Source organism: Trichosurus vulpecula, chromosome 6 (assembly GCF_011100635.1).
Source record: "Trichosurus vulpecula isolate mTriVul1 chromosome 6, mTriVul1.pri, whole genome shotgun sequence".
Lineage (NCBI taxonomy): Eukaryota > Metazoa > Chordata > Mammalia > Diprotodontia > Phalangeridae > Trichosurus > Trichosurus vulpecula.
Genome location: NC_050578.1, coordinates 51039834 through 51066108, shown reverse-complemented (window position 1 = coordinate 51066108; position 26275 = coordinate 51039834). Strand labels below are relative to the sequence as shown.

Sequence of the window (26275 nt, the reverse complement as noted above, 5' to 3'; positions counted from 1 at the left end):
TACTAGGTAATTGACAGCAACTGGTGTGAGCAGGAAGGAAAGGATTTCAGTGTACGGAATAAAACTGTCAGTGTTTCATCTGCCATTTTAAAAGTACCCCTAAGATTGAAGAGGAAGGAGGTTAGGGGGTTCAAAAAGGTACTCTGTCAGAGATGTACCTCTGGCACTCTCAATAAAGCCTTAGGATCCTGGCCTCTCCCAATATTGAAATACCTAGGAGAAGAATAATGGGAAACAGGGAGGCAACCTTATATCCACAACATACAATGTGCTCTGGGGGAGGGAAAACAGAATCACAGAAACCTCTTTTTTGTCCTCTTTCCCAGGAGTTGGTGCCCTGGGGGAAAAGAAAAAGGACATTCTCCTATCAGGGATGTCTCCTAAAAAATTTCAGCAATGCCACCATATCCTTCCTAAATGCCAGAGGTTCATGTGGCTCTGGTTGACCTTTTAAAGTCAATTAGTCAACAAGTACATAATAAACATGAACTACATTCCAGGTACTTTTCTTTTTTTTTTAATAATTTTTTTTTGCGGGGGGAGGGCTGGGCAATTGGGATTAAGTGACTTGCTCCAGGCACTTTTCTAAGTGGTGGGGATAAAAGGAAAAAATATATATATTATATATGTATGTGTGTGTGTAACATATATATATATATATGTGTACGTATACTGGATACATATAATACGTAAACAAGTAAATGAAGGTAATATGAAGAGGGAAAGCATGATCAGCTGGGAGGTGGGGGTGAGGTGGGTAAAAAAGGCAGCTACAACAGCTACAGAGCCTCCAGATAGGGCATAATCATTTACTGAGGGTTGAGTACTCTGCCATAAATTGCCAGAAGTTCATTACCCTTAAGGAAGCAAGGAGGACCCTAAAGTGATGGCAGAACTCAGGCTTTTTGGGCTCAAGAATCTGGAAACTCACCTGGCTTTAAGGGAACATATGCTTCTTTTAGGATTACAATAATAAATCATGACACAGTAGTACTTTATAAACCTATGAGAGATATTCTTACTCAAATGAGAAAAACATTCTGAATGTCAACCAAGTTAGCCAGGACACATCAGCAAAAAAGAACCATTTACTCTTCAGTAATGAGATGTTCAAAGTTTGCAGGTGCATTAGGAAGACCAAAGAGTAGATCAAGGTATTCATGTAAAAATTGTGGGGCAGGCTGCCTTCCACTCATCCTTGGCTTTAATTCTTAGAAATTTAAAGGGCCTCCTTTTTATCATTCCATGCACTCCCAAATGTATACAGTCAACAGAAGAGGGCAGCATTCTTGGGTATTTTCTTCCTTAGATCAAGAGTACATCCATCACTATCTGAATATCTCCTAGAAATATCATCAGTTACCTAAAAGTATCTAGGCCTTCTGCACATGTGTGTGTGTGAGTGTGCGAGTGAATGTGTGTGTGTGTGCATGTGTGTGTAGGGAGGGATGGCAAGGTAACTTGACCCTTCGGATAAGCATGGCGGAGGGAGCTTAATTTTCTGCCCCATATTTTATTTGTACTTCTTAACAGGCGTTTCCCTCTGGATCAAAGATTTTGACCTTATTCTAAGTTGACCCTGTTTCCTATAGCTTCTGACTATACTCTAAGTACTCACTAGACTGAAGCACTACGGTCAGTTAGTCAGTCAATAAGCATTTATTAAGTGCCCAGAAGAGAGGCTTTATAAACAAGCACCACAAAGGTCCTGGAAACTCCAACTACAGAGACTAATAACACCTTTGTGTTGCTAATTGTTAAGTGGTACAATGGATAGAGTTTGAGGCCTGGAGTCAGGAAGAATTAAAATCTGGCCTCAGAAACTGACTAGCTGTGTGACTCTGGGCAATTCACTTAATCTCTTTGCCTCAGTTTCCTCAGCTGTAAAATGGGGATAATAACAATACCTACTCCCAGGGCTTTTGTGAAGATCAAAGGAGATAATAATTGTAAACTGCCTGGCATATGGTACACATTATATAAATGTTGGCTATTACTATTATTTAATTGATTCAATACTCTTGTTCCCAAACAGCTTACCTGCACCTTCTCTCTTTTATTTGTCTGGACTATGTACAAACCAGAAAGTCATAGAGTCTGCAGAAACAAAATGCCTTTAACCCTTCCTAAATATTTCTATCCACAGCATTGCTGATGATTGCTCAGGTTACTGCTACAAGAGTCACTGAGATAGGCCTTTAGTATCTGTGTGCTTTCTGCTGCTACTACTGCTGCTACTACTACTATCGCCGCCACCGCCACCGCCACCACCACCAAAAAGCATTTATACAGCACTTTAATGTTTGCAAAATGCTTTGTATGTTACCTCATGTTTTCCTCACAACCCTCTAAGGTTGGTGCTATTATTATCCCCATTGAGCAAGAAAAGAAACTGGGGCAAACAGAGGTTATGTGAACTGGCCAGGGTCATCCAGCTAGTAAGTATCTGAGGCCAGACTTGAACTCAGGTTTTCCTGACTCCAAGTCCAACACTTAGCTGATCATTCACCTGAGAAGGTTAAACATTATAACACATACAGTTCCCCTGGCCACCTTCCTAGGGGTTGCTGAACCACAGAAGACACACGGCGACACTTCCAGAGCAGGGAAATTTCTTGAAAATATTCATTAATCAATCAGTCAGTCAATAGCATTTACCAATACAAAAGTGAGAGAGTTCCTTATTGTCAAGGGGCTGAGGGAAAGAGGCTAGAAGGACAGTATTAAGTATGTTCATAGGTACTTAATACAGAATATTTCCAAATAAATAGTATCGTGGTTTTGCAAGGCAGTGGTACTATGGGACTAGGAAGAAAAAAACTTCATGAAGGAGACAGGCCTTGAGTCACCGTGAGTCTAGGTTGTCTTCTGAAGGCAACTGAAACTACTATTAAAAAAGACAAAAGGCCCTACAGGAGCAGTCACTAACTACTCATTAACGGAAGGCCCACTCTTCTTTCTCCTTAAATTCCCCAAACCACATGTCATCACCACTCCCTTCCACCCTTGAACCCACAGTGGGAAAAGAAGCATTGTAGTTCAGATGAGAGGGGCTCAATGCTATATTTGGAATGATCCTGAAATAACTCACAAGTTTTATCCTCCCCAATACCCCTGTCCAGGGTGCTGACAGTCAATGACTGATCATCTTTTCCTCTTAGATTATCTACCAAAAAAACAAAACAAAACAAAACAAAAAACATACATTTTCTTTTATCACCACTACAAGTGGTGGCATCTAGAAACCAAGAGGATGGTTCAAATCCAGGCAGGATTAAAATATCATCTATTAAACATATCCATGGTAACCTATGCGGGGCCAGATTTTTATTCCAACCTGCTTCTGAGTTATTTTATATTGAATGAGCACACGTTAAAAGAGTAAAAAGGAAAAAAAAACTGACAGTTCCCTTCATTAGCTCATGGATCATAGATGTAGAGCTAGAAGGGTCTTTTAGTCCAATCTCCTCATTTTATGAGGACTTATGGACAAGGAAAGTAAAGGTATTTGTCCAAAGTCACACAGGTACCAGCTAGAAGAGTCAAGATTTTGAACTCAGGCCTTCCTATTCCAAATCCAGAACTCCTTCCACTGAACCATGCTGCCTTTGTTAATCTGACCTACTAGGTAAATAGCATACAAATAATTAAAGCTAAAATTGGTCAATTTTTAATCTACAGCATTTGCCTAAACAAAAGATTCTTATAATAAATGAAATTGAATGGACTACAAAAGGTAGACTATGTAAACCATGGTTAGAAATGACAATTCTTGGGGTCACAGAAATTTAGGGAAGAAATTAGCCATCAAAGTGACTGCTATTTGTGACCAATTTTTATGACTAAGGAGGGCCTGGGACTGCTTAGATAATAAATAATGTCTTTCTAACATGATTTTGTCATCTCGTTAGACCCAGCCTTCATGCACTCTTTACCAAGATCTAAGCTGGTGTTCTACTTGCTGATAATGTGAGTTAACAGAGCACCAGCAAAGACAGAATGGTCATTAATGTACCGAAACACTCATAGCAATATTTTTTTGTATCAGAAAAAAGTTGGAAACAACATGACTGTGCTCTGGTTGGAAAATGAGTGAACACTCTACGGTATATCAATGTGCCCATATTACTGTGCCTTGAGAAAAAATAAATATGAAGAATTCAGGAAAGCCTGGGAAGACATGTGTGAACTAATGCACATGAAGTGAGCAGAACCAGGAAAACAATATAATAATGATTACATTAAAATGAAAAGTACACTGAAACAAATACAAACTGGGTGACTGCAATGATCAATAGTTGTTCCATAGAACAGATAATGAAACATATCTCCTGTCATTTGGGAGCGAGGTGGGGGGTGGTAGGTCCATTATGTTGCATATTCTGTCAGTTGGTTTTGCTTAATAGTTTTTCTGTTACAAGAAGTAGGTTTATTGATTTGTGATGGACATATCTGGAAATGACTGTGGTATAAAAATAAAAGACGTCAATAAAGCTTACTTTTCAAATACCAGACATAGATCCTTTCCCCCTCCTCCCCAATAAACAAGCCACGTGGATGAGTATAGGTTAAGTTTTAGGATTTTAAATCCCAACTTAGTCACTGACTCAACTCAATGGATTGGCATTTAACCTTTCTATGCCCCAGATCTGCCTAGAGGCATAAAGTTAGGTACTGTGATGTCCTTGCTAGAGCTATCAACCTTTTGTAACTGACAAGGTTTCAAGCCCTAGGAATTGCCAAATGGAAAGATTAGGCAAAATACCGAAAGCGCTTGAAAACCAGATGTTAATTCAAACCTTTCCTCCACAAATAAATTACAACTGTAAAAAGAAAAGGCAACAGGATATAATGGTGACAGTTGGGGAAAGGCAACAAATTAAAGTAAGGAATCAAATTTAAGATAAACTTCCCATTAAAAATCAGATGTTAATGAGGAAGTCTGAAAGTCCTTTAGGTCTGAACCATTATAAATTCACCATACAAATCACATGGGTTATGCACCATTGCACTGACTCCAAACCATAACAAAATATAAATTATCTTCCGTGACCTCTCTTCCAGAGGAAATGAACTTGATATGCAGTGACAGCTAAGTTGAATTCAGCTCCAAAAGGCTAAAGTTTTCCCCACAAGAAGGGTGTCAAATGTTTTTTTTTTTTGCCTGCCATTCTCTATCCTGACTTGATTACAGCCCACAATCAAATGCAACAATTTCCTCTTCATACTTCTAATAGCCAAGCTAAGTAGGACATTTTACTACGAAGGCTGTGGTCAAAGACACTCACTTGAAAATAAAACTTTACAAGGAAATAAAGCACCACAAAGATTCCCAGACTTTGAGGAGTCTCATTTGCCTTCTGAAAACTAATGCCTCTGCCGGATAACACAAGTGAAAATTCTCCCATATAAACTAACTGGGAAGCATTCTAGAACATGAAATTCAGGGCTCAAAGGCTGTTTTCTAAAGGTATCAGAATGAGCAATAGTAGGCCCCCCCCCACCCCAAACACTGATTTTTAAATCATTGTTATCTACATTTACATTTTTCAATGGGCCAGTGTCTAGAGGTTAACTATTGAACATCAAAAACATTGATATATGACAGATTAACAGTATAGGAATCATGAATAAACTCAAGGTAAATGCAGAATAAGCAGATAAAATACATATATTACATTAGAATAGTGTCTAGGCATCATGGGAATTTCATGGATAGAATAAAGTAAGAGATTATTATATTTTCTAGTAATATTTCTAATATTTTCTAATTCTAATAATTTCCAATAATAAGATGATTATATTTGCTGATAAGGCTCCACAGAGAAAGCAGAATGCCAGTTGCTATGAATAACCATCATAAATCACTCCTTCAAAAGGTCAGGACTAACCTGGTGCTAAAAATCTAAAACAGTAAACAACAGAACTGATGTGCTCAGGTCCATTATGAGGAAATAGAATTATGCAGTCCTCATTAAATCCTATTCTTTTCTACTAGATGCAGTTAAATGGCACAGTGAATAGAGTTCTGTTACTCCACATGTTACTTTGAAAACTGCCCTGCATTGACTGTATCTCCTTCTGGCAACTAAGTGGCTCAGTGAGCTGGTATCAGACACCCACTAGCTGTGTGACCTTGGGCAAGTCACTTAACCACTGCTTACCTCAGTTTCCTCATCTGTAAAATGGGGATAACAATGACACCTATTTTCCAGGGTGTTTTGAGGAACAAATGAGATTCCATTTGTAAAGTGCCTGGCATATGGTAAGGACTATATCAATGTTAGTTATTATTATTATTGTTAATTTCATCATAATTGGCCATAAAAGGAAAGTTACCCTTGTCTTACACACAAAGAAAAACAATATTGAAATCAATATTTTGGTGCAATATTGTTAAACAAAAACATTAAAAACAACATTCAGTATAAAACTGTATAAAACACTGAAATCCTTATTTATTTTATTGGCTGCATGTAATTCTCATAACTTTGCCTGAGGGGGCTTTCCTCAGAACCACTTGGATTCTCTTCTACCTTTAAGACATTTCTAGTACAGAATTAAGCTGGGAAACTCTAGAGACTTGTCCCCTGCCCTTGAGATTTTCTAAGAAGTGAAATGAGTGTATTCTAAGGGGAAGGTAGTTTCCCTCTGGCTTTGTCAGTCAACTCACTGTTTTGGGGTTTTTTGGTGTGTGTGTGTGTTTGTGTGTGTGTGTGTGTGTGTGTGTGTGTATGTGTGTGTGTGTGTGTGTGTGTTTACTATATATAAAAAACTTATAAAGATGTTTGTGTACTCCATGGATGAAATTACAATAAAGCTGCTGATACAAGTAAGGTCTCCTTTATTCATATCATGTCCTTAGATAAAAATCCTTTCTAGATTTAGTTGCTATAGAGTTTAGTCAAATAATAGATCTTGATTTTCCTGCACTACCTCCTAGAAAAAATCAGGAGAGGAAGCAAGGAAGAAAGAAATAGTAACTAAATAACAGTAATTACCAGCATCCCTGTTCTACCATTTAATTCCTTGGACCTGCTAGAGTTTCTTCCATCCCACATCTATTGGTTAATCTGCCTGACAGAATTTGTGACTCTTTTCATTGGGCCACAGATCAAGAAGAGTAAATCCTGAAGTGACTGTTGAAGCTGTCTATACCTGCTTCTTCCACAGTTTGCCATTCTGGGTTCAAGGCTGATCCACAGAGAGTCTCATAGGACTCGGGCAGTATTTTTTGGACACTAGTACCCAGCTCAGAAAATCATGAAAATTTGGAATTTGGAAGCAGGAGCTGAAGTCCCATAAGCTCATTTTTTCCACAGCACAGTTCTACAGCTCCATGGCTCCCAGTATCACTGTACAGCACCTGGTACGACTTAAAATAGTAATTATAGTCTGAAACTCAATTCTTATGATGTGACTATTTCTTCCTCCTTATAGAGATTGTGGCTCACTTTAAAGAGGGAGAGCTAACAGCAGAGTACAGTGATGGATCTGGAGTTAGGACAGATCTCTGTTCAGATTCGGCCTGACATTTTACTAGCCATGTGACCACAAGCAAGTCACTGATCATGAGACTCCATTCTTGCCTATGTTAAAAGGGTACAATCATCCTGGAGCACCTTCCCCAGGAGGCTGCGTTAATGAAGAGCTCTCTATACTAATGAAATCTAAAAGCTAAACCCTGCTTTTACTTTCCAAAAGGGGGGAAAAACATCTATTCACATGTTTGTGGGAAACTGGAAATCTTAAGGCACAGTGTCAGCCATCATCTTAGTAGAAAGATATTTTCTCAATGATTTTGTCTATTAAGGTCACAGGAGTATAGATCAAGAGCTAGAGGGGGGCTCAGAGGCCGTCTTTTTTACAGAGGACAAACCATACCACCAGTGAATTGGAAAGATACTATGTTTATTGTTTGTTCAGCAGAGTGCCAGGCACAGAATAAAGACTTAATAAGCGCTTGTTTATTGAATAGTTGTTCTTCAGCATTCTTTCAAAGGCTCTTAAAGAACCACTTATTGGAGTTCTGGCATTTTGAGGTCAACTATGGTGTGTTGCTGGGCAGCTAAGTAGACAGTGGATAAAACGTTGGGTCTGCAGTCAGGAAGAACAGAGTTCAAATCCAGCTTCCCACACTACTGTGGGACCCTGAGTGAGTCACTTACCCCTGTTTGCCTCAGTTTTCTCATTTGTAAAATGAGCTGGAGAAGGAATAGCAAACCTCTCCAGTATCTTTGCCAAGAAAACTCCCAATGGGGTCACTAAAATTTGGACATGACTGAAAAGACTGAACAACAACTGCATTATGTTGCTAGAGCAGGCCAAGAGAATCATAAGTGCATAGATCTTGAGCTGAAAGGAACCTTAGACGTCATCTGGGACAACCCCTGGATTTTCAAATTAGGAAACTGAGGCCCAGAGAAGGGGTCAAAGTGTTAGAAAGAGACAAAGCTAGGGATAGTATAAAGGTCCTATGACTCCAAAGCAATGCCCTTTTCACCGCAATCAGTCAACAAACACTATGGAAGGTGATGGGGATACAAATACAATAGGGGACACATTCCTTGCCTTCAAGGCACTTATAACCTATTAGTAAATACTCTCTACTACTCACTGGTTGCTGCAACGGTTGGAAAGTTCTAATCAATTGGCCATGTTTAATATTTAATATTTAAACATTAAACATTCTACTGCCTCAATAAATGCGTTGAAATTCCTGCAGAATAACCTCTGCATAACACCCAGGCATATGGCTGATTTTTCCAGACTGACTTAAGGAGGTCAATCAACACCAAGGAGATCCAAGAGATATATCAACTTCCAACAATTTCTTAGCTTTTAAAAAAAAATCACCCTAAGGTTTTATTGATCCATTTCTAGTTAAGTGTGAAAGCACAAGACAGAGACTCCTTGCTGGTGTAAGTCTGTTTGTTCAGCTGTAATTCTTCTGAATTAAGGTGCCTTAGCAGTATTTGCACCATCCACTCAAAGTGAGTATTTGTCAAAGATTTCCTGACAGGAAATTACTGGCTAATTTCATTATTATTTTTTTCTCTTTTGTCTTCCATAGGGATAGATAACACCACTGAATTGTACAACTCAGGGTGTTCCCCTTCCAATCAGTTCTGCTCCAAAGCACCAACTCTCTACCACAGATAGTTTCCCAAAGCCTTCCCATGTTATTGGAACCAGAAGGAATTAATTGACTTAATCAGGAGCAAAGCAGCAAGTAAATTAGAAAAATGCAGCCACAGTTGACCACTGTGTTATATGCTGCTTAAAAAAAAAAAGCTTAAATAGCAGAAAATCATCCTTGAGATGCAAAATTGTCATTATATTCAACTCAGTCTTCAGATTTATGTTTATCACTAGTTTTTCTTGAAAAAAAAAAGTCTATCGCTCTCATTTCTTTGGATAAAATGAGAAAGAAGAAAAATTGAAGAATTCTGTTTACTCTTTAGAATGACAACTGTTTAAAGAGATAGATGTGGTTTATACGTTTCTGCAAATGCAACCTATAACCCTGTGAATCCATAATAAATTTTTTAAAAATAATCAATAATTCAAGAATTAGAGACAAGTGCAGGTAACAGGGCAGTAACCTTTCTGGATTTAGGCTGTAGTTTCAAATAGTTATCTTTTTATAGTTAGCTGCTGAATAATAATTTAAAATAACTTGAACTGTCAAAGTTACAACATTAGTGACCATTTAGGTGAAGAGTTCTGCCCTGTGAAGTTGTAGTAACCAAATTCTTTTGAACAGCTGGCTAAAAATAGCTAACACTAATATAGCATTTTAAGGTTTGCAAAATATTATCTTGCTTTATTGTTACAAAAACCTTGGGTGGTAAGAGCTATTATCATATTTCAGATGAGGAAACTGAGGCAGAGGGACTGAGTTATTAATGTGTCTGAATACAAATTTGAATTCAGGTGCTCTTGAAATCACTGAACCGCTTAACTAACTGAAAGAAGTATAGTCTAAGCAGGAGTTTTCAAAGTAATAAGGAATTATTATACACTTTTTTAAAAAGCAAGTGGTATGAAATGGAGATTCAGTTTCACACACAATCTTTTTTATGTGTTTTTCTGAATACATGGAAATGTTCCTTTTTGGTATTTAAATTCAGAAGAAAAAGCAAAATTTTTAAAATCTTCTTTTAGCACACACACACATATATGTAAAAAACACACATACATGTACACATACACACATGCGTATTTATAAACCACTCTCCAGCCTCAACCAGCTATTACCAAAGTGAACCAAAACAACAGTAACAACAAAATTAAGCTGTACATAGCAGAGATTCACAGTTTTACACTGAGTCAGCTTTTTCTGTTCTTCTTTGAATAAGGGATGGATAGAACCTCATCATTGTTTTAATTAACCACAACTTTCAAATTTTCTACTAACCCTTGACACTAGTCATTAAAGAATATTTTCCATTAAAAAAAAAAAGAACCTCATAGTCAGGAAGTCAAGTCAGGAAGACTTGAGTTCAAATCCTGCCTCAGACACTTACGAGCTGTGTGATCCTGAACAAGTCATTTCACCCTGTCTGCCTCAGTTTCCTTATTTGTAAAGTGAGCTGGAGAAGGAAATGGCAAACCAGTACAGGATCTTTGCCAAGAAAACCCCAAATGGAGTCACAAGGAGTCAGACACAACCGAAAACAACTCAACAACAACAACGATTTAGTCACTATCCCACTCGCCACGGTGGCTTTTCCAAACCTTCTATCCCTCCTCAAACCTCCCATAGCTCCCTCTCACCCTTCTCTTTCAGCTGAGAATCTTGCCTTAAGACCATTCACCGTAAGCTCCTTCTTTCTGCCTCTCCCTCCTTTTACATCGCCCAGGTGCGTTCTGTCACCATCTCCTTCTTTATCCTTGTCTCACAGGAAGAAATAACCCTTCTCCTACGTGCACAAGAATGCCATCCATACTGTCCTCTCCAGAAGACTGCCCCTCCATCATTCCCACCCTCTCATTTACCTTCAACCTCTCCTTGTCTAATGCCTGCTTCCCTACGGCCTACAAACATACTTGCTCCCCTAGCCCCATCTCCAAAAAACCTTCACTCACTTGATCTATTCATCCCTGCTAGCCATCATCCCGTATCTCTTCACCTTCCTGTGGATAAAACTTTGTAAGGAGGCCATCTACAACAGGTACTCCCACTTCCTTTCCTCTCACTCTCTTTTTAACGTGCTATGTTCTGGCTTTCGCCCTCATTATTTAACTAAAATAGCTCTCTCTAAAGTTGCCCGAGATGATGTCCTAATTGAAAAATCTACTGGCCTTCTTTCAGTTCTCAACCTTCTTGACCTCTCTGTAGCCTCTGACACTCGATAATCCTCTTCTCTTTAATCCTATCTGCTGTCTAGGTTTCCATGACGCTACTCTTTCCTGACTCCTACCTGTCTGGCCAGTCCTTCTCAGTGACTTTGCTGGATCTCCATCCAGGTCATGACCACTAAAGATGGCTTTTCTCTTCTTCTTCTACACTATTTTACTTGGTGTTCTCATCAGCTCCCCTGGATTCAATGATCACCTTTTATGCTGATGATTCTCAAATCTATTTAGCCAGCCCTAACCTCTCTACTAACATTTAGACAAGGATCTCCAACTGCTCACTGGACATCTCAAACTGATTGTCCTGTAGACATCTTAAAGTGAACACATACAAAACTGAACTCATCTTTTCCCCAAAACCATTCCCCCTTCTGAGCTTCCTATTACCGAGTAGAGTACCAGTATCCTCACAGTTAGTTACTCAGGCCTATAATCTAGGTGTCACCTTCTACTCTCTTTCCCCCCTTACCCAGTTCATACTCCACTGAGCTTCCAAAGTGATCTTCCTAAGAATGCAAGTCTGACCATGTCTCTTTTCCTATGCAATAAGGTCCAGTGACTTCCTATCGCCTCCTGGATCAAAGATGAAATCCTCCGTTTGGCAATCAGTGCTCTTCACCACCTGGCCCCATTCATTCTACCTTTCCAGTCTCCTTGTGTTCCGTCACGTACTTTGTGATTCTTGCTATTTGTTCTCCTTGTTATTTCTTGCAAAAGACATTCCATCTCCAGACTGGACATTTTCCCTAACTATTCCCTATGCCTGGAACACTCTCCTCATCTCTATCTCACGGTTTCCCTGACTTCCTTCAGCTCCCATTTAAAATCCCATCTTCTACAAGAAGCCTTTCCTGATTCCCTCATTGGTAGTTCCCTTCCTTTATTGATTACCTCCAATTTATCCTGTATATATCCTGTTTGTAAATAATTATTTGCATGCTGCTTCCCCGATGAGACTGAGGGCTCCTTCAAAACAGGGATTGTCGTTTGCCTTTCCTTATATTCCCAGCGCTTAGCATAGTGACTAACACAAAGCAGGAACTTATTAAATACTTGTTGACTGACTTAATGATAACTTCATCTTTTGAAAAGTGTGGGGTTTTAGCTCTTCTGGACTTGATTCACACGACCAAAAAGAAACTGGTTTTTGAGCTCCAAGTGATGATAATCTTTTTGAAGATTGGCCACTTCATGTTCTAATTTTTCATAGAGAAAAAGAACAGTGGACATAGTCTCAACAGGTGACTCCAGTTTGAAGAGAGTAGATTCCAAAACATTCAAAGAAAAAAAGAAGGGAAATCAGTTCAGGCAAGATAAGGAGCTCTCAAGAATGAAAAAGTGAAAGTACAAAGTACAAAGTGAAACAAGTCTGATAAGGAAAAAAAGAAGGGGACCAATGTAGATGCCCAGAGAACTCATCAACCATCTTGGATTTTAATAGAATGTATACAAAGGATGGAAGCAAGGAAACATAATGGAGAATGAATACAAAAATGCACCATGATCTTGTAAGAATTTTGGCAAGACCAAGTAACTGAAAGATTTAGGAACTCTGATCAACATGATGATGAACCACAAGGAAGATGATGAATTCAGTGCTGATTGAGGCTTATTTTATTTGTTTTGTTTCGTTTAGGGGTTTGGGAGTGTGGGGAACATGGTCAATGCAAGAATTTGTTTTGTTTGACTATACTTGTTTGTAACAGGTTCTATTTTCCTTGCTTTCTCAAGGTGGGGGGAAAGTTAAAGGATAGAATTTTGATCTAAAAATAAAATAAAGTAAAATTGAATATTAAAAAAAACAATGTCAGGATAACACATAGCCCAGTTCAACTACAGCATATCATGTATGAAGGAAAGTAATTATAAGACAAGGCTAGGAAGGACCAGTACTATGGTGGGTACTGAATGCTTGACAGAAAAATCTGAACTTTTCTCACTGGGAAATAGGGAGCCATTTCTGAGATGATGAGTGGTACAACTAGACTCATAAGAAAGATTAACTTAGCAGCATTCACTGCAGGGTAGATTGGAGGGGTCAAAGAGAGAAGGTGGCTAGGACTGAATGAAGGCTGTTACCATAATCTAGGCAGATTGTAACTTTAATCCATACCCAGGATTGACAAGGGCATTAATGAGCGCTCTATCATTGGAGATTTTCAAGATGCTTAGATGATTAATTGAGGGGAATATTCTAGGGGGGCCAGTTTGGGTAGAACTAGAATCTGTCAGAGATCCCAAGGTTTGGTGGTGCTATAATAAGCATATTCGTTGTAACCAATACCACTATATCTTTATAACCTATGATCATTATTACTTATATGGAGCAAGTAAAACTATACATCAAGAGATAAATATTTATTGGGGAAAAAAGAGTATGAGAACACCAATGCTTAGAATCAGCTGAGGCTTACAAAGGAAGAAAAAAGGGGTTTTCAAAAAGTATTGTGGGTAAGTGGAAGACTCAAGGAGGGATAGGACCACTGCTCAGGAAGGAAGGGAAAATAATAAACAGAAAGAAATCAAAGCTACTCAACTCCTTTATTTTTGCTTCCCTTCTCTCTAACAACCTTGTATTAAAAGCTCAATTTAGTTCACCTAAAAACAAGATGACTATATAAAGTATTTATCTCTGATTAAAAGCACTTCACTCCTTCTCCTGTTCCTCCTCTGTACCTCCATCCCATTTCTGGTGATCAAGGACAACTTCTGTTTCTCCTAATTACCCAAACCAAACAAATGACTATATTATTAAGAAAAGCAGCTCTGGGAAATATCTAAACAAATGACTAAGGTTTAGACTAGCAACAAACTTTCACCAAAACATATCTTGTTTAGGAAATAAACTTCTGGCAAAGTATCAAAAGGGAATTTCTAGGTCACCATAATACCCAGAAAAGTACATTCATGCCATTCAACAAGATAGAAAATCTTAATTTACAACACATTCAGCACTAACATTCAGTAGTTAAACTTTATTGTCTTGTTTTTCTATTTAAATGAAACTGATGAAATAAGAAGAAAAATGGATCTTTATTACAGAAATCCTAAGTTTACTTTAGTGCACAGACCTAATTTGAAATAAAGGGCACCTGGGACCTTCAACAACATGATGCAGGAAAGCTCTGTTTCCACCAGTTACTTTCCCTAAAATTAATATTCTATGATCAGACTATCTTTTTCAGACAACTGAAACCCGTGGCTGTCCAGCCACTGGACTGAATTCATCCCAAAAGGGTCCAAGAGACTTTTGGGGGTTTCTAATTCAGTGAGTAGGCAATCGTTTAATAAGGGCAAATAAAACTCACTCGTCTAAGTCAGTTGGATCATGTTTTCCATCAAGTTAGTAAACAGCTGCAGACATCGTCTGCTTCCCATCAAAGTCTCCACGTATAACACACTATACCCCTGCAAAGCTGATGGTTCTGTTAAGCTTTCAAAACCATAACTGAAGAAATATATAATAACTACATTTTATTAAAGAAAGAAATATCCCTGCACACCCCCCTCCCTGAAAACTGAAGGGCAATCCAAAAACTCTAAGTGCCAAAAGTCTGCTGAGTATCTATGTGCTCTATCTGCTGTCACTTTTATGGATTTGAGAAAAAACATGAACATGGAGTGATGGAACACAAGGAGGATGATTTCAGAGTAGCACACAGGTACAAAAACACACAATTCCTCCTGCTCACATGAATAGGCACGATTAGGGCCTCTTGCTTAATATTCAGAAGAGATCTTGAGATCTCAATTGTGCCACCTGTATTTTTCCCCTTTTCAATGCCTTGACTCTAGCTTTTAGGGCATCAGTTATAAGTAGATTCTCAGGCACTGAAACTAAGAACACTTCAAATAAAGTACTCTGAAGCTCTGCTATTTCCTTCTTTTTGAAACCTGTCAGTTCAAGGAGCTTTCTTTAGTCCTACACTTCTCAATTTGCAGGCAGAAACTGGAGATGAACTTGGCAAAGTTGAATCCTGGCACAGGTAGCTTATAAAAGCCAATGGAAAGACATGCTGCTCTCTACCAAAGCCAATTCCCTTCCATTTTATCCCATTTGGCCGCACCATATGAGAGGGTAGGGCAATTATATGCTTTCTAGCAGCTTGGCAGATAACTTGTACAAATACCAGAGACGACTCTTCTTTCCTATAGTTAGACTGCAGTTTGATCTGATGATATCTCTAGGTCACAGCTGCAATGATTGTTATTTAGTGTTTTATGTGGCACACATTTTCCAGAGTGCCTCAAGAACACGGGGACTGAAAACATGTGAAGGATCTCCAGTTTCTAGTGGGCTCTAGAATTGCATAAGAGTTTTCATCTGCATTACTCTGCTATCTCCACTTATTAAAATATACAGCGATAAGTGCTTGGTTAAGAGCTATATCCGCCATAAAGTAAGTAAAATCAGCCTTAAAGGTGATGCTGTTTTCTATGGGAGAGAGTGCTAAACTTGGAGGCAGGATAAAGTCAGAGGATAATGATACTTTCAGTATATATTTCACAAGGTTATTGTGAGTAAAGTCCACTGGAAGCCTGAAAACACCATGTATATGTATACAATTACTATTGGCATGTCCTAATTGGAGCCCTATCGATGGCAAGAGTCCAGACAGCACAGTCTAATGCAAATAGCCCTAGGCTTAGAATCAGCAGGTCTGGAGTCTAGCACTGACATTTCCTAATTGTGAGAACCTGGGTGAGTCACTTAACCCTGAGCAAGTCACTTAATATCCATCTGCCTCAGTTTCCTCAACTGCAAAATGTGGAAAATAATAGCACCTATCTTTTACAGTTGTGGTGATCAAACGAGGTATCTGTAAAGGGCTTGGCACAATGCCTGGCACTCAGTAGGTACTTAATAAATGTTTGTTTCCTTCTCTTTCCTAAGTAACATAAACCTTAAAAGCTGCCTCCAACGAGTGTAACCAGACAGCTGGCAGCCTGTAGTTTTGCAACAGCTATGGACAGATGGACGGTCCAAAATCACATGTCTCAAATTGCAACCCCAACTTAATCGGGGATTTCCTGTTGATTTTATATCAGCCTTTCATACAGGTGCAGAGGACTTATACTTTTGGCAGGCTTGGAAAGAACTGATTTATAAACCATAAGGGCAGCTTCTCACTTTTCCATAAACAAGTTATGGAATTAATTACAATAGTATGTACACCAACTCTGCATATGGGACCAGCTCTGTTATTGGAGACTAATGTAATCTAAATACGTGGAAAAAGTCAAATAATTTTCAACAAAGTTAATTTAGATGAATGAATCAGATAACATAACCAGAACTGATCCTGTCAAAATCATTTCTGCCTACTAATGAAGCTCCCCCCAACACAGCAGATATTGAGGGTTGGGGGTTGAAAAGTACGAGGAAAATATTGGCTCATGCTACTTTATTACCAGATCTAATCCCAATAACGTGATAACTCAATTAATGAACCTTTTGGGAACAAGCTCCTTAATGATGAAAGTGGCCAATTTAAAGAGAGAGAGAGAGAGAGAGAGAGAGAGAGAGAGAGAGAGAGAGAGAGAAGATGGGGAGGGGGAGGGAACTCTCAACTTTCTAAATCATACACAATGTGGATTTTTGTCATATGGTTCAGTGGCAAGGTTCCCATACTAAGCTGTATAGTCTTGCCTGACAAAAATACCTCTTTGCATCTTCTGATATTTGTGCCTAGCTAAAGGTGACAGGGCAGAACCAAGCAGTGGTGGGATTCGAATAAATTAACAACTCATTCTCCAGGGACCTGAGCTGAGCCACCGCCCCCGCCGCTGACGTGGGAGGCGCAGGCCCTGCACTGGCTAACAACTGGTTTCCAGAACTCAACCTAAAATTAGGTACTTGTTCTGCTGAACCAGTGCAAACCAGCTGAATACCACCACTGGAACCAAGGCAAAAGTGGCACCTGTCAAGTTTGTCCTCCAAGGCAGGGACAGTTTCATTTTTGTCTTTGCACCCCAGTACCATGCCTGACATAGTACGTACTTGACAAATGATTGCTGATTGACTGGTTGGCTCCACGTCCCTAGTCTCCAGTATATGCTCTTCTTGCATCAACATCGTGTCAGGCACTGTGCCAGGCAGTGGAAACAGAAAGACAGACCTGAAACTGCTCTGTATCCTCAAGGAGTGTACATTCTTTTCTGGGTGAAGGTTAGGATCTGAACCTAGGTCTTTAAACCTAGGATCTTCTTGATGCCAAGTCAGGTATTCTATTCACTATGCATCTGGATGCTCAATGGATACAGCACTCGGCCTAGAGTCAGGAAGACCCAAGTTCAAATTTGACCTCAGCCTTTTACTAGCTGTGTGACCTTGGGCAAGTCACTTAACTTCTCTTTGCCTCAGTTTCCTCATCTGTAAAATGGAGGTAATAGCAGCACCTACCTATTACGATTGTTGTGGGGATCAAATGAGAAAATATAATAAAGCCCTTAGCACAATGCCTGGCACAAAATAAGAGCTATGTAAATGTTTTTATCATTATTATGCCACAGAGCGGAGGAAGAGAAGATTTTGGGGGGTAAAGAGTATAAGGGTGAGGAGGAGATAGTAACTTCTATTTTGAGAATGTTAATATTAGCAGTTAGCTTAAACTTCAGTTCAACTCATTATTCATTAGGTACTTATTACATGGCCAGGCATTCTACGGACGAGGGATAAGCAGAACCAGGATAAAGACAAAGAACTAGGGATAAAAGACGAAAACAAGAGGCCTGCTCTCAAGGAGGTTAACTCTTCAGACTTAACACTCTCCAGGTGGAGATGTCCAGAAGACAGTGTGAAATTTGGAACTAGAAATCATAAAAAAGGACAGTGGTGACCTCTCCCCTCTTTAGGCATCCAGAATCCTGCTTACTCTCTAAGCATCTTTCTGAATTAACATTCAAATTCAGTCAATACCACTCATTTATATGTAGAATTATATGATCACATGAGAGCTACAAGCTCTAAACTTGACATCAGAGGAAAACAGGCAATGTCATTCATTTTATTTACTTAATAATCTTCAGTTCATTTCAATTCAATTTAGAAATCATTTAATAATTTCCAATTAGAAACAGAATCATGAGACTTCATTCTAAAGAAAGAAACCTTTTAAGTATAATGAACGGTGAAAAGCATTCAGACTAAGTCAAACCTCTGCACATAAGAAAATTATTATTTGAACAATGTTTTTCAGAAAGCTTCAGTTAGAGAAAAGAACTTAGGAACTATCTGGTAAGTTATACTGGTAAAATTTTATGTGAATGAAGTTCACAGCTCATGAGAGAGAAAAAAATAACACTTATGAAGTGCCTACTATGTGCAAGGCACTAGTGTCATAGACAAAAATGAAAAAGCCCTGTCATTGAGGAGACTATATTCTGGAGAACAGGAAAGGCAGTCACCTTTCCAAAACTGAATCAATAAATAAAAATTTATCAAGTATCTACTATGTGCCACATATTGTTCTAAGCTCTGGGGATATAAAAAGAGGCAAAAGACAGTCTCTGTCCTCAAGGAGCTCACTACCTAATGAATGAAAGCTAGTTCCCAGCAGATATGGGGACTAATTGTACGAAGACACAAGAGTGGAAAATGGGAGATCATATACGGGAAACAGCTTTCAGGCTGATATGAATGTAACAGAGAGTGCAGAAAAGTGCAAAATAAGAAAGGAAAAAGAAGGAAGAGTGGTACATTTTCTCACAGTGCCTAGCACATAAAAAGGATGTAAGAAATGTTAACTGATTGATTTTTCATGAACAAGTTCGGTCACTCTTAATTTTTTGTGCTCTTTCCGCTTCATTATTGTAAACATTAGGTATATTGTTTTCTTGGTTCTGCTATTTCCTACTTCATCAGTTTATAAGTCTCCCAAAGCTTCTCTTAATTGTTCATATTCATAGCATCCAATACAGCATATTACTATTCTATTTTATTTATGGACCACAGTTTGTTCAGTCTTTCCTCAACTGACAGATATCTATTTTGTTTCTAATTCTTGCCTATTACAGAAGTGCTACTAAGAATATTTTGGTGTATATAGAACCTTTTTTTTTCTGTCTTTGACCTTTTTGGGGTCTATGCCCAGCAACTAGATCTCAGGATCAAAAAGAAGAGACATTTTGGTGCCTATTTTAGAATAATTCAAAATTGTCTGAGGAACCTGTGGCCTCAAAGCCACATGTGGTCCTCTAGGTCCTCAAGTGTGGTTCTTTGACTGAATCCAAACTTCACAGAACAAATCCCCTTAATAAAAAGATTTGTTCTGTAAAACGTGGACTCAGTCAAAAGGCCATACCCAAGGACCTAGAAGGCCATATGTAGCCTCGAGGCCACAGGTTCCTCACCCCTGGATTGGACTAATTCATAGTTCCTCCAACAATGCATCAGTGTGCCTGTTTCTCTGTTGCCCTTCTAACATTAACTACATCCATCTTTTCATCTCTGCCCATTTGTTAGCTTGAAGTGAAATCTCAGAGTTGCTTTTTTTCTTATTAGAGACTTGGAGCATTCTTTCAGATGGTTGCCAATAGTGCTCCATTTTTCTTTTGAGAACTACTTCTTTACATCTTTTGACCCCCTGGCTGCCGGGGAATGAATGGGTCTTAGGTTTGTGTATTTGTGCAAGCTCCCTTAAATTTAGTGAGACATTTGCTTTTTGTAGCTTTCATTTTTAATGTGGAATGAAATGTTTGGTTTAGTTCCTGGTCAAAGGAATTACAGACTCTGGATAAAAAGGTGAGATTTTTTTTTTTCTTGCAAGGCAAGGAAAAGAGACAGGATGCACCTACTTAAAAAGTTGTTTCTAAAGGTAAACAAATGAGATTAAGTCCATTTTTTAGGCTGACTGTGGGGAGAAGGGAATGTGTGCACACAGAAGTACCAAAAGGCATAGCCTTTAATCTCTTCCCCAACCTAAATGATCCCTGATATACTTAAACTCCAGACTATGACTTCTGATGACCTATTCCCAAAAGCTGTTAAGAGTGGAGGAATTTGTGATTGTAGAATCTGAAGTTAACACTCCCTTGCTAAGTGGTAGGTTCTATTCCTTGAGATATCCCCTTCCCATACAGGGCAAGAGCTCACATGTGTATTGTAATTAGGGTGGGACTTTTTTTTTTTTTTTTTTACTGTTTTCTCTTTTAGAATGCTAAAGAAATCAAGTGCCTTTGATTAAGTCTTACTAGTTACAAAGCCCCAGGTCCACACCCATTTGCTGATCAGGTGTCAAGCCTTCCAGGCCCTAAGAAGGATATATAAACTCAGAGGTTAGCATTTTGCTTGGGGCTCTCATTCATTGGAAGAGTGGATGTGGAGACTGTGGGTAGCTGTCAAGGAGTGCCCTCCCCTCACCCCGCCCCCACCCCATCCTGGCCTTGAAGAAAACCCAGATGTTGGTGCTTCTCTTTTTGGTAACTATCTATTCGATGTCTTGATCAGACAAAGCCTGTCTGTTGAATTGTGTTATCTGATTTGTTGATATTTTCTTTCTGTAATTTCTATTTGTATTTGTTCTGAAGTTCAGGGTGCTAGCTTTTCCCCTGAACTAAGTGAATGACATACATATGTTTGATTAAAGTGAGATTGTTAACCCCTTAAGGCTGCTTTCCTTAGAAAAGTATATCAAAGAACGTGTGCTAGTAGCTCTTGTTGCTGCTCGTTGGGTCTTTCACCCCCACAGCAGCTGCAAGTCACATTATTGTTACAACATGGTGGTCAGAAAAAGTGATACAAGAACACTCTCAAGGTCTCTCTCAAGAACTTTGGAATTGATTGTGTGACATGGGAGACAGTGGCACAGGACAGCTCAGCATGGTGTGCCCACAGAGAAGATGCTGTGCTTGATGAGCAAAGACGAATTGAAACTGCTCAAAGGAAATGCAAGATGTGAAAGTTTGGAGTATCCACCCCAGATGGTGGGGTGGAATTATCTACCCCAGACTATTTGTACCCAACCTGTGGTAGAGCATTCCAAGCTTGTAGTGGCCTGATCAGCCACAGCTGGACACAATGAATCTTGACTCAAGCATAGTGATGTCATTTTAGTCCTCTTCCAGGACAAAGGACAACAACCAATCATCCCCAACTTCCCAACATGACTTCCATCAGGACAATGGGACCACCCTCTACTCCAACACTCCAGGATACATATTAAGTGATTATGTGTACATTATGCCAAGATATGTTAGTATTGGGGCAGAGGAAGAGGAGGTGGTCTCACTGTCCTGACAGAACTACCAACTTCAGTGCTCTACAACTTAATGTGACACATATTTTGGCACATTAAGTGAGTATACACCTACTTTTTAAGTGTGATTCATTACTAGTAATACACTACAACTTACTTATACCCATACTACATCTGTCCATAATACATCAAATGAAGAGCTGTAGCATCAAGCCCTAAAACACCACAAAGTATAAACAAAAAAACATAAAATGTACCAAAAAAACCATAAGATATATAGTAAAAAAAACTAAAAATGGATATCTACTACCTAACTTTCCTTTATTCAATTCACTGATAAAAGTGTTATATACCATAGGGCCAAACATAGGTACTTGGTGCACTCCATTAGTGACCTCTTTTTAGATTGACATTAAATAATTAATGCCTACTTTTTGGGTCTAGCCTTTTAGTTTCAAACCCACCTAATGGTCTAGCTCAGATCTCAGTAGCTTAAAAGCCAAATATTTTGCTAAAATCTAAGTCAACTATATCTACTGCATGCCCCTTACCTACCAGTCTGGCAAGCCTACAACAAAAGGAAATGATGTTTGTGGTCTGACCTGTTCTTTGTTGAGACCAGGCTGACTTTCTGTAATTACCTCTTCCTTTTCTAAATGTCCACTAACCAACCTTCTAATAATATCATCTAGAATCTTGCCAGGAATTAAAATCTAACTTAATGGCCTGTGGTTCACAGATTCCATTCTTTTTCATTTAAAAAAAAATCAGGAGAATATTTGCCCTTCTGCAGTCTTGTGATGCTTCTCCCTGTCTCTATGATCACAGACGGTGGCTCAGTAATCACATCCGCCACACTCCCAGGACACAGGCCCTTTAATTATTCAAGAGAAGCTCGGTGCTCTCCTACCATCATCCTAATGATCTTTCCTGTCTGCTCCCTATTTGCCATTTTTGACCTATCATAGTCCAAAAGCCTTCTCTTTGTCAGAGAAAACAGAAGAAGCAAAGTAAGAGCCGAGTTATTTATTCTGGATTCTTTTGACTATCTGTTAACACCATCATGTTCTATATAAGCTCAGAACAAAACACTCTTTTTTGTCCTTAACTTTCTTCACTAGCTCTTCCAAGGCTTTAGCACTCCTGACACTATTCCTAGTGGACACAGACATAATGTTGATACTTTTCCTGGGGAGTAGTGAATGCTGGATATGTTATCAGGAAGACTTGAATTTAAATCCTGCCTCAGAGACTTACTGGCTTTGTCACTTAAGTTCACTCAGTCTCAGTTTCTTCATCTGTAAAATAGAGATAATGATAGCACCACCCTCACAGGATTGTTTTGAGGATCACATAAGGTAACACATAAAATATCTTACAAACCTTAAAGAGCTAGTTTTTTTTTCCCCATTAAATATTCTTTTTCAGTTAAATACCGTATGTAGATAATCATCTTGGTTCATAAATGATTGTGAATAAAATAAATTACTTTAAGCATGTACAGAAGCAAGTTGTAGTATTCTCTCTGTCAAATCTTTAAAATGCCTAGCACTACAGAGACTTCACATTTTCAAACACATCTTCCTAAAAACTCATTTGTTCAGCAGTCTGAACATGCCTCAGTGCCATTTCCTGAGCCCTGGAAAATGTTAATACTGAACATCTATAGTGTCTGTGAATTAAATTTCCTAAAATTAGAAAAAATGCCCCTGGATTTTGTAATTAAGCAATTAAAAAAACACAACACTCTGCAGTTTTCACTTAAAATGCTTTTTCTTTTGCCAATTTTTACCCTTTTCCCCTCCTAATCATCCTGATATTCCACAGTACCTCACAGGTTTCCTTTCTCGGAGTAATTCTTCCAGGCTCCTTTCACAGTGCTCAGCTACCACCACCAGTCTCTCTGATTAAAGCAAAACAAAACCCAATGTTACATTTGGTTAACACAACATCTCATTAGCCAAGGAATAAACCACACAGAGAGTCCATGAGCATACTCTATTAATTAAAATATTAACTTTTTTTCCCCAAAGTGCTCATAGTTTCCTGTATGGATTTTTAAAAATCAGTTCATTGTAACATTAATAGGGTAAATGTTAAACTGCACAATTGTAGGAAACTGAATTTTCTGAAGCTCCTGAATTGATCAGATGAATGGCAAATGGGCTCAATTTACTACAACATTCTCATATCTAGTATAAAAATACTGGATCTTCAATAATAACATTATTATTGTATTTTATTATCATCATTATTATTATTACGTACTTTGCTCATACTTATTTTAAAAGAAAGTTTTCTTTTTCTGAGTACCATCATTCAAGCTAGACGGTTTTCTTGGATTGCAAAGCACTTTCAATCTAATGGTAAGATTCTACCAAATCAAACTCATATTTATCTAGCTTTCTTCAGGGTTGAAAAAAGCTTCATATTCAGGTGATATAAAGTTTTCATGTGAGCATGAGTGCATGTTGTTCTAAGAGAATAATTTTAAGGTAACATCGCAAAATACCATTTTTCCCATTTTTTCTTGTTCCCACCCTCAAATCATAAGAACCCAGAAAATAACTATATATTTAAGAAACCTTTCCTGAAGAGAACAAAAGAAATCTGCAAGACTGGAGGACTTCTATATCTAAGAAATATGCCTACCCCTTTACTTTTGTGGTTGCTCAGTCGTTCGTTTATGTCCCAGAAGGCCAATGCTGTCCATGGGGTTTTCTTGGCAAACACACTGAAGAGGTTTGCCATTTCCTTCTCTAGTGGATTAAGGCAGGAAGAGGTTAAGTGACTTGCCCAGGGTCACACAACTACTACGTGTCTAAGCCTGGGTTTAAACTGAGGTCTTCCTGACTCCAGCTGCAGTGCTCTATCCAATCTGCCATCAGCTACCTCATCTTTTAATTAAGCTACTCTAAGCCTATAGATTGGACATATTTCTAAAGATTCAGGAGACAGCAGAGAACAGAAGGGCCTGGTACGCTATATAGTCCATAGGGTCACAGAGAGTTGGACACGACTAACAACTGAACAACAAACAAAAAGAATGACAAGCCTACAGATGATCCCTGGGGATGGGAATGGGAATGGGAAAGAAGAACAGAGGAATTAGCCAAATTCAGTACTCACTAACAGACAGTAAACCAGCAGTAAATCACAATCACTGGCCAAAAGCAAAAGAAAAATGTGAAGAATTCTGGGAAATAAGGAGAAAATTCAACTAGTGACTGAAAGGAAAGCTGAGGCAAAAGTATGTAATTCATAATGATTATGAAGTTCAAGGCAGAAAGAGCAACATTAAGATAAACATCAAAGGGTGAAGGAGCCAAGATGGCAGAGAAAAAGCAGGAATTCACCTGAGCTCTCCCAAATTCCTCTCAAAATAACTTTAAATAATGCTGCCAAACAAATTCTGGATTGGCAGAACCCACAAAAGGACAGGATGAAACAATTTTCCAGCCCAAGAAAACTTGTGAGATTGGCAAGATAGATCTATTACAACAGGGTGAAAGTGGAGCACAGTCCAGTGCAGGCTGTGCTAGAGCCAACAGGGCCCCAATAAATCAGGAACAGGTCTTGGGAGCTACTAAATGAGTACTGGCAGCAGCTGCTTCTGGAGCTCTTAGGCCACAGATGGTAAAGAGGTTGGATAATTGGTCAGAAAGAGATTACAGGGTCTCTTTGCTGGCACCGGGGGCAGGACACTGTTGCTTTGCCCATACTAGGATCTAGGTCCTGGGTGGCAGTTCCAGGGTGAGGAGGAGCACTAGCACACCAGAGCTTGTGGCCACAGAGGAGTGGGGACTCTGATCGTGATTGCAAAGCTGAAAAGAGTGCTTGTGGTCTCTCACAGACCTGAGCACAGTCCAGGAGAGGAGCAAACACCTCTCCTTAGATCATACCATTTTGGAAGAACTGAAAACTTACAGGTCTCTAGAAGTATCTCTGAAAAACAGCTGCATAGGAATTCTGAAGCTTGGGATAGCGCCACTTACACTCTGGAAGCAGAGCCACACTTTAGTTAAAAGTCAACATAGAGGCTGGAAAAATGAGCAAACAGCAGGAAAAGATCCTAACTATAGAAAGTTATTATGATGACAAGGAAGATCAAAACATACCCTCAGAAAAAGACAATAAAGTCAAAACTCCTACATCCAAAGCTGCCAAGAAAAATATGAATTGGTCTCAGGTCATGAAAGAGCTCAAAAAGGATTTTAAAAATCAAGTAAGCAAAGTAGAGGAAAAACTGCGAAGAGAAATGAGAGTGATGCAAGACAATCAAGAAAAAAAGAGTCAACAGCTTAGTAAAGAATGCACAAAAAAAATTCAAGAAAAAACAACATCTTAAAAAACAAAATTGGCCAAATGGTAAAACAGGTACAAAAATCTAATAAGGAGAACTCCTTGAAAAGCAGAATTGGTGAAGCGGAAAAAAGGTACAAAAATTCACTGCAGAAAAGAACTCCTTAAAAAGTAGAATTGGCCAAATGGAAAAGGAGGTTAAAAACAAGCTGACAAAAAAATTCGTTAAAAAATAGAATTGAGCAAGTAGAAGTTAGTGACTTTATGAGATAAAAGGTACAATAAAACAATCAAAAGAATGCAAAAAAATGTGAAATATTTTATCAGAAAAACAACTAATCTCCAGGAGAGATAATTTAAAAATTATTGGACTAGCTGAAAGGCATGATCAAAAAAGGGGCCTAAACATCATCTTT

The 26275-nt window shown here is 38.7% G+C and overlaps 1 protein-coding gene across 1 annotated transcript in view; it reads right to left on the bottom strand.

The window, feature by feature from the left end:
• The window catches only part of TBCK (TBC1 domain containing kinase), a 267622-nt gene that overhangs the window by 217072 nt on the left and 24275 nt on the right, over positions 1-26275 (bottom strand). Inside the window, exon 3 of the mRNA XM_036764745.1 lies at positions 23388-23460. Coding sequence (XP_036620640.1) covers positions 23388-23460 — 73 coding nt within the window. The remainder of the gene's footprint in view (positions 1-23387; positions 23461-26275) is intronic.